The 16,199-nt window shown below is 35.0% G+C and overlaps 1 protein-coding gene across 1 annotated transcript in view; it reads left to right on the top strand.

The window, feature by feature from the left end:
• NID1 (nidogen 1) overlaps nt 1-16,199 on the top strand; it is a 108,093-nt gene that overhangs the window by 85,338 nt on the left and 6,556 nt on the right. The window contains exons 13-17 of the mRNA XM_074262465.1: nt 27-254; nt 2,416-2,588; nt 8,444-8,570; nt 14,310-14,481; nt 15,446-15,603. Of these exons, the coding sequence (XP_074118566.1) occupies nt 27-254; nt 2,416-2,588; nt 8,444-8,570; nt 14,310-14,481; nt 15,446-15,603 (858 nt within the window). The remainder of the gene's footprint in view (nt 1-26; nt 255-2,415; nt 2,589-8,443; nt 8,571-14,309; nt 14,482-15,445; nt 15,604-16,199) is intronic.

The following is a 16,199-nucleotide window of genomic DNA, read 5'->3' as shown; positions in this document are numbered from 1 at the left end:
TTTATTTCTTTTTACCTCTTTAACAGAAGTAGAGAAAACCAGATGTCAGCGACAAAGAGAACATATTCTAGGAGCAATGGGTGTCACTGACCCAAGACGACCCAGACCCGTGGGGCAGTTTGTTCCTGAATGTGATGAACATGGGCATTATGTACCAATGCAATGCCATCACTCCAGTGGGTACTGCTGGTGTGTGGATCGAGATGGCAATGAGATTGATGGCACCAGAACCGGTCCTGGAATGAGACCCCCATGTAAGTTATTAAACTTCAAACTCAGAGGTCTTGTATGAGAAAATTCCTCACATCACACAAGTGAACCTGGTGTTTATAAGACTATATAGTAGAAACTAAGATGATTCAGTTCAGTGATTGCTGATTTTGGAATCTCTGTCACTTACTATAACATGGATTTAGACAAATCATTTAAGTGATATGAGCTTCTGTGAAATAAAGATGGATTAGGTGACTGCTGATGTCCCTTCCTATACTAAATCTCTGAAGCTATAATTTCTCTGATTTTTTGTTTTGTTTTGTTTTTGCTGAGACAATTGAGGTTAGGTGACTTGCCCAAGGTCATACACCTGGGAAGTGTTAGGTGTCTGAGGGCCACATTTGAACTCAGGTCCTTTTGACTTCAGGGGTAGTGCTCTTTTCTCTGATGTTTTAATCTGATTAAAGACACAGACTCATTTCAATATCCATCAACTATATCAATCAGAAACCAGTACGCTTGCCAAATCTATCTCTGCCCACCTCTCCAACTATCCTTTCTACCAGCACTATTTACAAATGTTTGATCTTAAAATCTCTTTATATTCTTAAAAATTATTGGGTTATAACTATTAATATTTATCATATTAAACTTAAAACATCTTGGTATTATTATGAAATTAATTTTGACTTTTCAGACTCCCTGAAAGGATCTCAAAGACCTTTAGATGTTCCTGGACTCACACTAATGGTGTCTCAAAAAAATTTCAACCGTACAATTATCCTAAAAAGTTTAAGTGTTCCTGTCTTCAGTATGCCTTTAGCTAATGGACTGAAGAATTTTAGTCTTTGGTTTTAGGTATTCACCTCTCTGACCTTTCTCCTTCATTGTAATTAGGATTAGTGACAGTATTCATGCTAAGGGTTCCCAGATGTAAATTTTCAGGAACTAAAAGCCCTGGGTTTTTAAATTCTCTTCTACTACTGATCTGTCAGCAGCTTTGATAACAGTGTGTGGATCTGTAAAGCCTTAATTAGACCTTTACTTGTTTACTCAGATCAGTGGGAGTTGATAGCTATTGAGTCTCAGTAAGTGATTTGGGATCATTTGTTTGGTTTTTATTTATATCCTAAGACCTTTCAGATATTGCATACATTTTCCAAAGATAACATAAAGCCATAAAAGTTTCTAATGAGCTTAAATTCACAATACAATGGCAACTTGTTGTCATGGAGCTGGAATCATGAGACCTAAATTGAGTCCCAGCTGTTGCACTAACTGGCAATGAGATGTTCCTGCTCTCTTCTCCTGATATTTTTATTTTTTAAATTAAGAGATATGGACAATAAGGACCATTTAATATCTCCAATCCCTTGATTCTATCATAAATGAAATTCTAATTACCGAAAGTCAGTAAAGTCAACCTTTGATTACTTGTAATAATGTAGAAGCCATAAAATATCCCAAAATAATCCAAACCTTCCCCTAAACTACTAATCTCCCAGTCCTACATTAAACATTTTAAAGTATTAAGTAGAAAACAACACTAATTTAATTTTTCTTTGTACCCCTTGCCTTGATCCCTCTGTTATATACATTAATGAAATTACCAAGATAGGCAGTAATGGGGAAGAGTAAAACCTGAGGACCTAGATAATTGACAAACTAAATAATCAGTTCCCAATTGTGTGCATTTTTTGGTTCTTGCTTGTGATTGAAACCCACCAATCTTTTACTGCAGAGAAAAGTTATTCTGATACTGTCAGCCAACTTCCATCAATCTAAAGCTATAAGGGATCAAAGAGTCTTGTAATTCAACCCTTTCTTTTTACAGCTGTGGAAACTGACAGCTATGCAGGTTAAGGGATTTGCCTAAGATAGGTATTATCAGAAGCAAGATCTGAACCCAGATTCTCTGAATCCATAGCCAGTTCATTTTCTACTGTTCATTACTATTTCCTATGTCTTCATATTCCTTTAGGACTCAATATAGAGGAAAACCAAGTCATCTCTTTCAATTTGTCTTTTATGTTCAATTCATACATTGTTATATCTTCAAAACAAAAAAAAAATGCCTATTGCTAGGCTGTGGGCTTTTTTTTTTTCTTTTTTTTGCTATAATCTGTCTTTGTTATTCTTCTAAAATGGTCTTTTTTGCCTGAACCCTCTAATTGGAATTGGTTATCATCTTCTCTCACCTAGGTCTGAGCACAGTTGCTCCTCCACTCCACCCTGGTCCTTCAGTTCCTCCGGCTGTAATCCCTCTTCCCCCTGGGACACACTTACTCTTTGCCCAGACTGGGAAAATAGAGCGTCTCCCACTAGAAGGAAATAATATGAAGAAAACGGAGGCCAAAGCTTTACTTCATGTCCCTGTAAGTACATAACTGTTGCATCTGATCATAACATCTGCTTTGGAATGGACTTAGAGAAAACAGTGTGGTCCATTTAGATAAAGGCCAGAGTTCTTTCCAAGGCTATATTACTAAATGTGACATTTAGGAAGTTGCTCTGATTCAGTTTCCTGTTGCTAGAATGGAGACAAGTAGCATGTGGCTACCCAACTTCCAGGTCTGGTTATGAGGCTCATTTCTGGGACAATTTTGAGCTTCTCTTCTTGCCCTTTTAAAAAAAAATGTATATTTTAATTTATAGAATAAAACAAGCATTTCCAAAATATATAGTTCAATAAAAGATGATTGTATTTGAAACTGAAAATGTACTGTGCACAACTTGCTATTCCTTTCAAAAATAGAACAAAATTTTGATGTAAATTTCTTTTTTTTTTTTTTTTTCCTTCCCTGCCTCTCCTCCCTCTGCTTTAGAGATAGCTACCATTAGATAGATAGCAAGTAGGTGGAAACTGTATTCTGAAAAAGTCTTCTTGTATAGTATACTTCAGTAATGAAGAGCTTGGTTTCTGGGAATGTGTTTTATTTAGTTTTGTGTTTCTATTGAGCTTGTTCTCTTGCTTCCTAAAGAATAAAATGATTCATTCCATTATATCAACTTGACCTAGTATGATCACACTTTTCAGAGACTTAGAAATGATTTTTGTTGTTGTTGTTGTTTTGGATTTTTTGTTTCAGGAATAAATTCTGGGTATTTGTCAACTTTCTTATTGTTTATAAAGAATTGAAAATTGAGTGGTATATAGAAGATCAAATTACCTGACTTTTCCTTCTATTGGCTAGCAAAAAAGACCTGACATAATACTTATGGATCATTCAAATGTTTGGATTAAAAAAGTAGGCTTCTCCCAAAGTTGAGGATTTTCATTGTTAGTTAACTTCTCAACCCTTTGACTGCTGACTTCTGTTTCCATTGTTCTATTCAAATTGTTCACACGAAGGTTAACTATGAACCAAGAAATTTTTTCAATTCCTCCTTGGCTTTTCATTAACACTTTCTCTTAAATACACTCTCTTCTATCTCTCATCGATGTCCAGATGACTTTCAAATTTGCATCTCTAGCCTTATTTCTTCACTGAGTGTCATTCTAATATGCTCACTACTCATCATCTCCATTTGAGTGTTCCATTGCTCCCTCCAGCTCATCATATATAAAAATGATCTCATTTTCTATTTCCAGATCTGCAACTCTTCCTCATTTCCTTATTTCTATTAGGGGTACCACTCTCTCTCTAAAGTCACCCAGTCTACTAACCTCAGAATCATATTAAATTCATCCCTTTCCATCATCCATCCTACAAATACTATATTACCAAATCCTATCAGTTCTAACTCCACATTATCTTTCCTATCTGTCTTATCATTCCATTTTAGCTGCTCATTATCTCACATCCTAAACTAGTTTAATAGCTGCGTAATCAGTTTTCCCATTCCACAGAATGACAGGATCTCAGAGTTGAAAGGAGTCTCAAAGATCTCCTGTACAGTGTTCTTAATAAATAGTAATCTAATCAAAGTATTGCCCAATGATCCTGAAAGGGAGACTATGAGATCAAAATTGTTTTGTAGTATTGTTAAGGTATTTTAATTTCTAATAATGTAAATATCAATAACTATAACCCATCTCATCAATTTTTAAGTTTTAGTTTAAGGGATCCTGCTATCAAAAAGTTTTGAGAACCACTGATCTAAATTATGTTTTAAAATCTTTAGCTTGGATCACATTCTATTCAGAGGCAACTCATCCCACTTTTGAGCAATTCTGATGATTAGAAAGTGTTTTCTTTCATTAAAACTAAACTTGCCTCTGTGCAACCTCCACCAATTGGCCCTGATTTTGTCTCCTAGAGCCAAGCTGGACAAATCTGATCTCTCTTCCATATGACAGCTTTCCAAATACTTAATGGCAGCTGTTGTGTTTTTTCTAAGTCCTCCCTTCTCTTGGCCAAACACTCCTAGTTTCTTCAAGTAATCATCCTGTTGCGTGGTTTCCCACCATTTTAGTCACTCTCCTGAGTAATATTCAGCTTGTCACTGTCTTTCCTAAACTATGGTGTCCTGAATGAAATATAGTACTTTGGATGTGTAAGAAAGAGGAGAAAATCTGGTGCTATTTTGTCAGCCCAGGGCAGAAGACAATAGGGCTATCATTTGCTTTTTCTGGACCCTATTCCTTTATTAATGTAGATTAAGATTGCTTTATCTTTTTAAACTGCCATCTCGTATGTTGCCCTAATGAGATGTAAGTAATCTAATACTACCAGATTTATTGTAAACTAACTTTTATCTAGGCTTCCCCTACCTCATGCTTACAAAATTGATTATTTAAGCCCAAATATAGGACTTTATATTCCTCCCCATTAAATTTTATATTATTAGATTCAGCTTAGTGTTCTTGTTTTATCAAGAACTTCTTAGATGTTGATTCTGCCTTCTTGCATCATCTATAAATTTGATAAGTATACTCTTTGACTTTCTCTATATCATTAATGAAGATATTGAACAGCACAGGGACAAGAATAAATAGTTCCCTGTCATATGCCACTGGAGATTTCCCTTTAAGCTGAAATCAATTTATTCATGATATCCTTTAGGTCTATGACATCCTTTGGGTTCCAAAACTCCTTAGCTGAACCATCTTTCCATCTTATCCACAAGGAGATACTTTGTCAATGGTTTGCTAAAATGCAAGTATATTGTGCCATAGCATCAACCCAATCTATTTTGGTTAGTAATATTGCAAAATAAATAAATAAATAAAAAGGATTAATTACAGAAGAAAAGCAAAGGCAATGATGTCTACTATGAGGATCTTGCAATAGTTATAGTAGATAGAAATGAACTCTTAAAGGATAATGGCAATGGAAAGAAAGAAAAAGGGACAAGATGAGAGGTTAAAGATACTGTGGCAAAGAACTGACAATAATATATAGCAACTCACTGAATATGAAAGGTGAAGAAAGGGAAAAAAAAAAAACAAAAATGGGGTATTGACTGGCACATCTCTGAGATTAACTAAGATGACAAGAAAAGATAATGTTAATAAATGTTGGAGGAGATGTGAGAAAACTAGGACACATACATTGTTGGTGAAGTTGTGAACTAATCCAACCGTTCTATTGTCCAAATATGTCCAAAAGGCTATCAGACTGTGCATAACCTTTGATCCAGCAGTGTCTCTACTGGATTTGTTATCCTAAAGAGATCATAAAAAAAGGCAAAGGACCCTAAATGCTTGTAGCAGCACTTTTTATAGTGGCAAGGAACTGAAAACTGAGTGAATGCCCATCAGTTGAGGAAAATCCTAACAAGTTATGGAATATGAATGTAATTGAATATTATTGTTCTTGAAGAAACAAAGTAACCGTAGTTATCTGTGTATTACTTCTCATCTTTGTTGTGTTTTTAAAACATAAACTCCTCAAAAGAAGGTATTTTCTTCCTCTTCATTGTTTTTAACATCTAGATACAAGAAGTAGTTAATGTTGAAACAAAATAATTTGGTAAATTCCCTTTGATGAATAAAAATTTCCTCTAAATCCAGTCATGGGGCAAAAACTGTCCTGTGATCACAAAGGGCAGAGATTGAAATGGGGATATAGGAGTGGGAAACCCAAACTCCAGAAAGTTCTTTGTAATCATTTTTTGGGCTAACTTGCCTTCCCTACCACTGTAATGTTTCTTTATAGAATATAAATATTCAGCAATTCATCATACAAAAAATCCTCTGTGTGTGTATGTATGTATGAGAGACAGAGACAAACAGAAACAGAGAGACAGAGAGAATGAGAAAATATGTGTGTATTATGTTTTAGGCAAAGCTGGCTTTTCTATCTCCCCAGGTTTCTAAATGAGCTAAGCCTTTCAGTGACTTACCAGAAATAGCGTCAGGTATCTAATGAAACAATATTAGATTTTCTTCTGAGTCATTGACACAATTATCTCTAAAGAGATTAATTTTTCTTAATGTCTGGCCAAGGAGAAAATTGGTAACTACAATTACTCGAAGGGGTTTATTTAGATGCGGTCTCATGTAGACAAGACAAACCAGCTGTGAGGGTAGCATTCATTCATAGGAAGAAGGATGTTTAGTTTTACATGTAGAAAATTGCTTTCCCAAGGCAATTAAAGGAATTTAGCCCCCTGCCAGATTATAAATCTCTTAATGGAAAGAACTATGTCACTCATTTTGTGTCCGTACAACCTATAATACATTGTCTCTGGCAGTCTATTGTACTATTTCCCCCAATTTATAAAGATGATTGAAGCTCAGAAATTAAATGTCTTGCTTGTTACAAGGGTCTTAAAGTTAGTTACTAGGAGAGCTGGCATTTGAGTTAAGATGTTCTAATTCTAAGACCAAAAAAAGAATTTCTTTATACCATGTTCCCCAATGACACTTAGAAAATTTATGGTGAATTAAAAGGAAGTAAATATTTGTACTTTTTTTCCCCTGAGGCAATTGAGATTAAGTGACTTGCCCAGGGTCCCACAGCTGTTAGGAAGTGTTAAGTATGAGAGCAGATTTGAACTCAGATCCTCCTGGTTTCAGGGCTGGTACTTTATCCACTGCACCAACTAGCTATCCCAATACTTTCTTAACACAAGGAGATGAGGAAGAGTATGAAATGGATAAAACTGGATGGAACCAATAAAAATTCGGTTGATGGAGAGATCCTCAGGTTTTTTGAAAAATATCATTGCTGACATCATTATTATGGCATAAGAAGAACACAGATAAAGGAACTATTCGAGATGCTCCCAGAGTATAATTAGTAATTGATAGACCACGTTAAGGATCACATTAGGATTATCAGCTGAGTTTCTTGTGGGGTTAGGCCCCATTCTTTTTAGTGCAAATTTTACCCTTCAAGAAATTGTGCATATATTTATAATCATATGAAAAAAATACTCTAACTCCTATTGATTGAAGAAATGCAATTCTGAAGTGTACTTTATTGGCTAATGGGCCAGAAAAGAAAAATGACAAATGTTTGAGGGAATGTGGGGGAAAATGAGTTATTAATTCATTGTTGGCTAATACATTAATACATTTAATAATAAAACTGATTCAACTATTCTGTAGAGAATTTGGAACTAGGCCCAGAGGGTTATAAAATTATGCATACCCTTTGACCTAATAATACCACCATTAGGCATATTTCCCAAAAGAGATTTTTTAAAAAAAGAAGAAGAACCTACAAGTGTAAAAATATTTATAGCAGCTTTTTTCTTAGGGCAAAAATTGAAAATTGAGAGGATGCCCGTCAATTAGGGAAAAGCTGAATAAATTGTGGTATATGATTAGAATGGAATACTATTATTCTATAAGAAATAATGAGCAGGATGCTATTAGAAAAACCTGGAAAGTCTGCCATGAACTCAAAGTGAAATGATCTGAGTACATAGTAACAGCAAGTTATGGTTTGATTAGCTGTGAATGACTTTGCTATTCTCAGTAATAAGACTACTCTGAAAGGCTTAACAATGAAAAATACTATCCATACCCAGACAAAGAACTGATTGTATCTAAATACAGATTGACGCATATATATATATTTTTTTACTCTACTATTCTTGAGGGGTTTTTTTTTGGGGGGGGGGAGGAAATCTATGTTTTCTTTCACAGCATGACTTTCATGAAAATGTTTTGTATCACTTCACATGCACCTTCTCAATGACAGGGGGAAGGAGGGAGAGACTCTGGAACTCAAAAGTTTTAAAAGCAAATGTAAGAATTTGTCTTATATGTAACTGGGAAAAAATAAATTAAGGAAGTTGTACATGTGGCTCTAAAACATCTTGTGTTTACTTATAGGATAAAGTTATTATTGCACTTGCCTTTGACTGTGTGGATAAGATGGTTTATTGGACAGACATCAGTGAACCTGCCATTGGGAGAGCCAGTCTTTATGGTGGGGAGCCAACAACCATCATCAAACAAGGTTAAAAAATGCTTTCTGTTATTTCTGTTATTATTCTGTCTCTACTTCCATGATATGGCGCAAGTAGATAAATATGTATAGCATTTCACAATCCAGTGCATCAGGCAGGGGCTGCTGGTCTCAAATATCCTTCTATAGCCAACTTGTTTCAAGGTTCCCTTAAAAAAGGCATTTTTATGTAGGAAAAATCATAGAATCATAGACAATGCTAGAAAGAACCTCTGAAATCATCTAGAACAACTCTTTTCATAAGTGACCTACCTTAACTGTTTTTAAAATAAATTTAAGAATGAACTTGGGAGATGGGATCAGTTTCCAAATCACCCTGTGTAATTGTCTACTATGCTATATTTCCTTTGAAGGCTCCTTTCCTTTTCCCAACTCTCCATTACAGTTGAAAAAATCTAGGCTTGAAGAGAAAGGTTAACTAACTTGCCCAAGATCACCCAGGTTAGTAACTGATCAAGAAAAAATTGAAATTCAAGCCCTCCCCCTCTAAATCCAGTATACTTCCGCTGAACCAGGACGGATCCCATCACAGTGCAATCTATAGGTCTGTGTAAATCCTGTCATTGCATGGGAGTTTTTATATCTTGACTATTACTTGAAATGAATGAGCCATTAGCTAGACTCAAAGATATTTTTATCCAACAGACCTGTATTGAAATGACATTGCTTCTTTTAGGATTTGATCTATGATTTGGAGTATAATGTAATAGAAAATTATTTTGCTTCCAACATGGATTGCTAAATCATAACAGCATGCCTTTAAAATAGGCTTTTGGCTTTTGGTTTCTCCTAGCATGAAACAGAGCCTAGCTTTCCAATTTCCAATTTGACATTTCACTGACCATTCATATTCTGAAAGGGTCCCAGCACTTTTGAAGTAGACCCTTGGGCTTTATCCCTTCAGTTGACTTTGCCAGAGGTTAATGTAGCAGGAATTAAAGTTGAATTAAATACATTTGGCCATGAATATAGCCACTGAGTTCTTCGCTGCAAAACTCTGTTATCTAAAATACTATTGAAATTTGAAAAAAACAAAAAACAAAACTCTGTTATCAAGAGGACTTTTACTATTTTTTCCATGATTGAGTTGATGAGTAGAAACTTTCCAGATACCATTTTGTATTTATCCAGTCATCCTTTTTCCCAAAATGTTGTGACTATTATCTTCATTTCAAGTTCAAATCTCAGTGGGCTATGCTAGGCTAGTAGGTCAGTGTCAGCTATTTCCTGTTGCTCTTGGACCTGATAACCATCCAAGACAATTCTGCACAGTAAGAAATGTTCCCAACAAAAGCCTACTTACTTATTGCCAAAACACTGGATGAAAGAAATCCAAATCTGATCCTTGTAGATGAAAAGTCACTGTAGGAGCTATTCATCAAAAGCAGAGAAACTTCATCATATACAGGTTGTTGCTTAATGTGCCTTTTCCTTTTGCCTGCCTTATATTCTGTCTTTCTTCAAGTCCCATCTAAAATCCCATTTTCTAGTGGAAGACTTTCTCCATCCTTTTTGTTTTTAGTGCCTTAACCTGTAAATAGCTTGTTTGTACAGAGTTCCCTTTCCCTCCCCATTAGACTAAGAACTCCTTGGGAACAGGAACATTTTTTTTTGCTTTTCTTTATGTCTCTAGTGCTTAGCACAGTGCCTAGAATAAAGTAGGTGCTTATTTATTGTTAAGGCTCTATCCATTTTTATCTAAAGGCCTAACCAGATATTGTTACTATTATTTTAAATTTAAACATGAGCAAGTAATATAAAATTTGCAGCCTCGTCATTCTACCGAAGCTGCATGTTGGTTGACATTTTCCAGATCTCAGCACCACAGGCTGTGAGAAAATGTCTCTGGGGGACCTGTATTTTCTTCGAGTTTGAATTAGGACCAAGATTTTTACTGATGAGATAATAAGATGTGGAGCTCCCTCTGGGACTTCTTCAAGCATCCTATTAAAAATATTAAACTCTTAATAGTCCCTCCTCTCCCCACCCCTGTCAGTGTGAGCATGTAAATGCTTTAAGTATCCCACATAGCCCATGCAGGATGGCTTCATTCCAAACTTACCCCACAGTGATTTATTCTGATCCTGTCTCATGGAATCAAAGGGTGGGACATGACCTCAAGAGGTCACCCTCCCCCTCCCTTTGCCTCCAGGGACATGTGAAATATTTTAATACTTTACAAATCCCTACTTTCCTTTGAATAAAAAAGACTTTACCCCCACTGCAGCTTTTCATTTGTAATGAGCTTCCTCTGGAAGGGGGTCTGAGGTGGCTTTGATGTCTCCAACACAGAATGGCATGGTTCCCATCAGAAATCTGAGGGGAGAAAGGGTGGGGGCAACAGCCTTAAAGTTTGGATTCTTTAAAATTTAATGAAAGTTAATACATATTGAATTAAGCATTGTCCTGAGTGCCTCACTTCCCCAAATCACCCAGGTAGGAGGCTGAGTAGAAACAAAGAACACCACAGGGGACATTAAAGAACAAATTCTTGTTGTAGAAGGTTTTTGTTTTTTTTTTCCCCTTTAGTTCTTCTTTTGAAAAAAGTTGTGTTGCTGACTTTTATTTCCTACAATGTACTCCCTGACTGAACCTTAACTTATAATAAAAATCGTTACGAAAATCTAGTTTATAAAGCTACAATGTCTGAAGACATTCAATATTCTTCTTCCATAGACTCCCATCTTTCTATTGAGAGGAAGGAAATATTTCTTTTTATTTTAACTATTTTTTAAATTAATTTTTATAATTATAACATTTTCTTTGACAATACATATGCATAGGCATTTTTTTTTTTTTTTTTTTTTTTTTTTTTACAACATTATCCCTTGTACTCCCTTCTGTTTCGAGTTTTTCCACTCCTTCCCTCCACCCCCTCCTCTAGATGGCAGGCATTCCCATACATATTAAATATCTTATAGTATATCCTAGGTACAATATATATGTGCAGAACCGAATTTTGTTGTTGTTGTTGTTGCAAAGGAAGGATCGTATTGGCAAGGTAAAAATAATCTGGGAAGAGAAACAAAACAAAACAACAACAACAAAAAAAACACAATGCTCTCAGTTTATACTCATTTCCCAGTGTTCCTTTTCTGGGTGTAGCTGATTCTGTCCATCATTGATCAATTGGAATTGGATTAGCTCTTCTCTGTGTTGAAGATATCCACTTCAATCAGAATACATCCTCATACAGTATCATTGTTGAAGTGTATAATGATCCCCTGGTTCTACTCAGCATCAGTTGATGTAAGTCTCTCCAAGCCTCTCTATATTCCTCCAGTTGGTCATTTCTTACAGAACAATAATATTCCATAACATTCATATGCCATAATTTACTCAACCATTCTCCAATTGATGGACATCCATTCATTTTCCAGTTTCTAGTCACTATGAAAAGGGCTGCCACAAACATTTTGGCACATACAGGTCCCTTTCCCTTCTTTAGTATTTCCTTGGGATATAAGCCCAGTAGTAGCATGCTAGATCAAAGGGTATGCACATTTTGATAACTTTTTGGGCATAATTCCAGATTGCTCTCCAGAATGGTTGGATTCTTTCACAACTCCACCAGCAATGCATCAGTGTCCCAGTTTTCCCACAGCCCCTCCAACATTCATCGTTATTAGTTCCTGTCATCTTAGCCAATCTGACAGGTGTGTAATGATATCTCAGAGTTGTCTTAATTTGCATTTCTCTGATCAGTAGTGATTTGGAACACTTTCATATGAGTGGAAATAGTTTTAATTTCATCATCTGAAAATTGTCTGTTCATACATAACCTTTGACCATTTATCAAGTGGAGAATGGCTTGATTTCTTATAAATTAAAGTCAATTCTCTGTATATTTTGGAGATGAGGCCTTTATCAGAACCTTTAACTGTAAAAATGTTTTCCCAATTTGTTACTTCTGGAAGGAAATATTTCATCCTCCATTCATAGAATCATGGTTTTGGAACTAGAAGGTACCTTAGAGAATATATAGTTTAACTCTAATTTTATAGATGATAAATCTGATATTCAGACTGGTTAAATGACTTATCAGCTAGTATCAAAGGTAGAGTTTAAACTCAGCTCTTCCTGACTCTTAAGTTTGGTAGTCTCTGCCCACTATCATACCCTCTAGTATAACTGCTAATATTAGTTAGTTTTAAACCTTTCTCCATCCCTCTTACTTCTAGTGCCTTCCTTTTAACTTTAAATTTTGCAAAGAATCACACAAATATTATCTCATTGGATATCTACAACAAGCCTGAGGGGTAGATCCTATTACTATCCTCATTTTACAGATAAGGAGTCACACAGGTAGTGTCTGAGACTATATTTGAATACAAGTTTTCCTGAATCTAAGTTCAGCTCTCTATCCAGTGTGTCACCTACCTGCCTATTAATCTACAATCAATCTGAGTAGAGCTGTTGTTTTTTTTTTTTTATCATTTACGTAATCATTTTTTGTCTTCATTTTGTAATCATTTATTGTCTTCATCATTTATATATTTGTATATATTATAAATTCTTCTCTCTGCATCAGTTCATAGATTTTTCCCTGTTTCTTTTAATTCTTCATATTCTTCAAATTCAAATCAGCAAATGAAAAAGACAACTCCATATGGAATGTTCATGGACAGCACTGAAATTCCATAACATAAGAATTGGAATTGTCTTAGCATCAAACCTGAACTTGAAATAGGCAACCAAGGGTTTAGTAAATACAACTGGGCTTAGTGCATACATTTATCTTTTTTTTTTTTTTTTTTTTTTTTTTTTTTTTTTTTGAGGCTGGGGTTAAGTGACTTGCCCAGGGTCACACAGCTAGGAAATGTTAAATGTCTGAGACCAGATTTGAACTCTGGTCCTCCTGAATTCAAGGCTGGTGCTCTATGCATACATTTATCTTAATAAATATGGGGCAGTCATCTATCTACAATAGTAAATACTGAATGCACTGCTTACATCACATTTTGTTTCTTTGAATTAGATCAATTTTAAGGGTTTTCCAGAAAATAATGAATGAACCCTGGATATTATGGTATATATTAGAACTGGTCTTGAACTCTAGGTTTAGGACCTATTTCTGACACAACTGACCATGTGTTCCTGGGAACATCACTAAACATCTCAGTGTGCTCTTTCGGATTACTCTGATTTTAAGTTATAGGTAAGCTGCTGATTTGAATTAGTAGAAGGAGCTTCCACATTGGGAGTTTTACTTTTACCAATAAAATCACAGGTCTAGATTTGTTCCCTTCCCTCTCCTCTCACTGTCTAAAATGAATGAACAGAGTTTTCAGAAAACTCTGGGTTTTCTGAAAGACTGCAGGAGATCATATTGTAAAAGTCCATATATGCTGAAACTAGCTTATATTAGATTGGAGAGAGTCAGTTGTTAGATTTTCATTGTGAACATATAAGCCTCAGAACTAGGCAAACACTGCAAATAAGAGATCTATTGTTTTGTTAATTTTCTAAACTTAAGAACAAATATTAATAATGCAGATTAAATTTAAAATATATCATGTATACATTAAAACATTTACCAACACACTCATTAAGGACCAGGATGTTTTTTGTTTTTTTCAAACTGTGAGTTTAGATATGGTAAAATTGAATAACATGAGTTTGTACTAAGTAAGCTTAGGATACTGTAGCAAACAGGAAACCCATCAGTAACCTCATAATCTTATCTAGCTTATGAAAGTCATTTGTGATTTTTTTCATGTTTGATTCTAGATCTTGGAAGTCCAGAAGGACTTGCTCTTGATCATCTAGGTCGCAATATTTTCTGGACTGATTCTCATCTGGATCGAATAGAAGTAGCAAAGCTCGATGGCAGCCAGCGCCGAGTGCTCTTTGAAACAGATCTGGTGAATCCTAGAGGCATCATAACAGATTCTGTTAGAGGGTATTTTTTGTTTGTTTAAATATGGACATCTTTCTGGGATATTTTCAAATAGAAGGCTCTTAATACTAGTCTTATTTCTCTTCCTAAATATAAGACCCTGAAAATAGTTAATACTCTCCAGAAAACTTTTTTTTTTTTCTTTTAGAAGTTTCTAATTTGTAGAAACCTTATTTAGGAGAAAGGCCTCCCTCTGTATCATGGCTACAGTATAACATGTTCACACTACATTGTACTGAAAAACCATGCACCAAGAGATTTTATAACTTTGCAACCTGGAAGTATATTCCTCACTTGCACTGAATGTGAATAATAATCGAAGTATGACTAAGATGGACAGCTCCAGAGCTCTTACCTGAGTTTCTGGTCCATCACGAATGGAGTCATTTTTGTGGTTGTTATTAGTATTATTGTTCTTTTGGATATCAAACAACACAACATTCTCAAATAGTAGTTTGAACTCACTTCTTATGTAATTTGGACTTTATGGATTTCACTACAGTCAGTTTTCTTTCCCTTTACATATAGTAAACCTGTTTGCAAGTATCATTGCCCCTTTCCCTGTTTAATACACATCTGTGGTTGCACCTTCACTCTCCAAAATCTGAAATGCATTCTGAGTTATTGTACTATATAGTGATTATATATAATTAATGATTTTGAAAGTAGCTCTGTTAGTAATAGCTCAGACTATGGAATGAGTTTGTTCTTAAACTAGCTGGTTCTGTTGGCACTTGGGAAGAAATGTAAACTTTGAAAAGAAGTTTACCCTTTTCCATTCTCTTCTCCCTAGCCTGTTTATTTTGTCCCATGATTTATTTAGTATCTACTAGTATTTTTTTTAACCAGAGACTCCTTTAAAAAAAAAAAAAAAGAACTTAAAAAAATGCTTTGTTTTTTTTTTTTAATCTTCAGTGTTCTTTTTTTTTTTTCTTTCTTCCTCCTACTGATTTCTTTCCTTTTCTAGAAATCTCTATTGGACAGACTGGAACAGAGAAAGTCCTAAAATTGAAACTTCCTACATGGATGGCACCAACAGAAGGATCCTTGTGAAAGATGACCTAGGATTGCCCAATGGATTGACTTTTGATACTTACAGTTCACTGTTATGTTGGGTAGATGCAGGTAACTTGAATGCCCTCAGGTATGATGAGTAGAGAGCAATGCTGGCCCTTGGCTTGGGCAGCATAATTCAAGAGTACCTACCAATAAAGAAAGGGGTTGGCAATATCGCAAATGCAAGTCATCTCCCCCAAAGAGCCTTTACAAACACATCACCAGAATAGACTATACTTTTACAAAAAAAAAAAAATACTGATATATTTATAGCACTTTAAGTTTGCAAAATGCTTTACCTATATTTTCTCATCTGATCCCCATAACAACCTTAGATTTACCCCACTATGTAAGTATTTAAAGCAAGATTCAAATTCAGTTCTTCTTGACTACAAACTCAGTACTCTATCTATTATATACCACTCAGGTATTTCACTAAAGAATATTTCAGATCCTATTATTCTCTATAGGAAGGTTTCCAACAGTAATCAGATTGTATTTCTCACTACCCTTAACAGACACAGTCAGGGATCACATCATCCCCTAAGTTGAGTTTTTTGCTGCATTTATTTATTTATTCATTTATTTATTTATTTATTTATTTGTTTGTTTTTATTAAAGCTTTTTTTATTTTCAAAACATATGCATGGATAATTTTTCAGCAC

Source organism: Sminthopsis crassicaudata, chromosome 4 (assembly GCF_048593235.1).
Source record: "Sminthopsis crassicaudata isolate SCR6 chromosome 4, ASM4859323v1, whole genome shotgun sequence".
NCBI classification, from domain to species: domain Eukaryota; kingdom Metazoa; phylum Chordata; class Mammalia; order Dasyuromorphia; family Dasyuridae; genus Sminthopsis; species Sminthopsis crassicaudata.
Note: the sequence above shows the minus strand (reverse complement) of the source record. Positions and strands in the feature narration are given on the sequence as shown.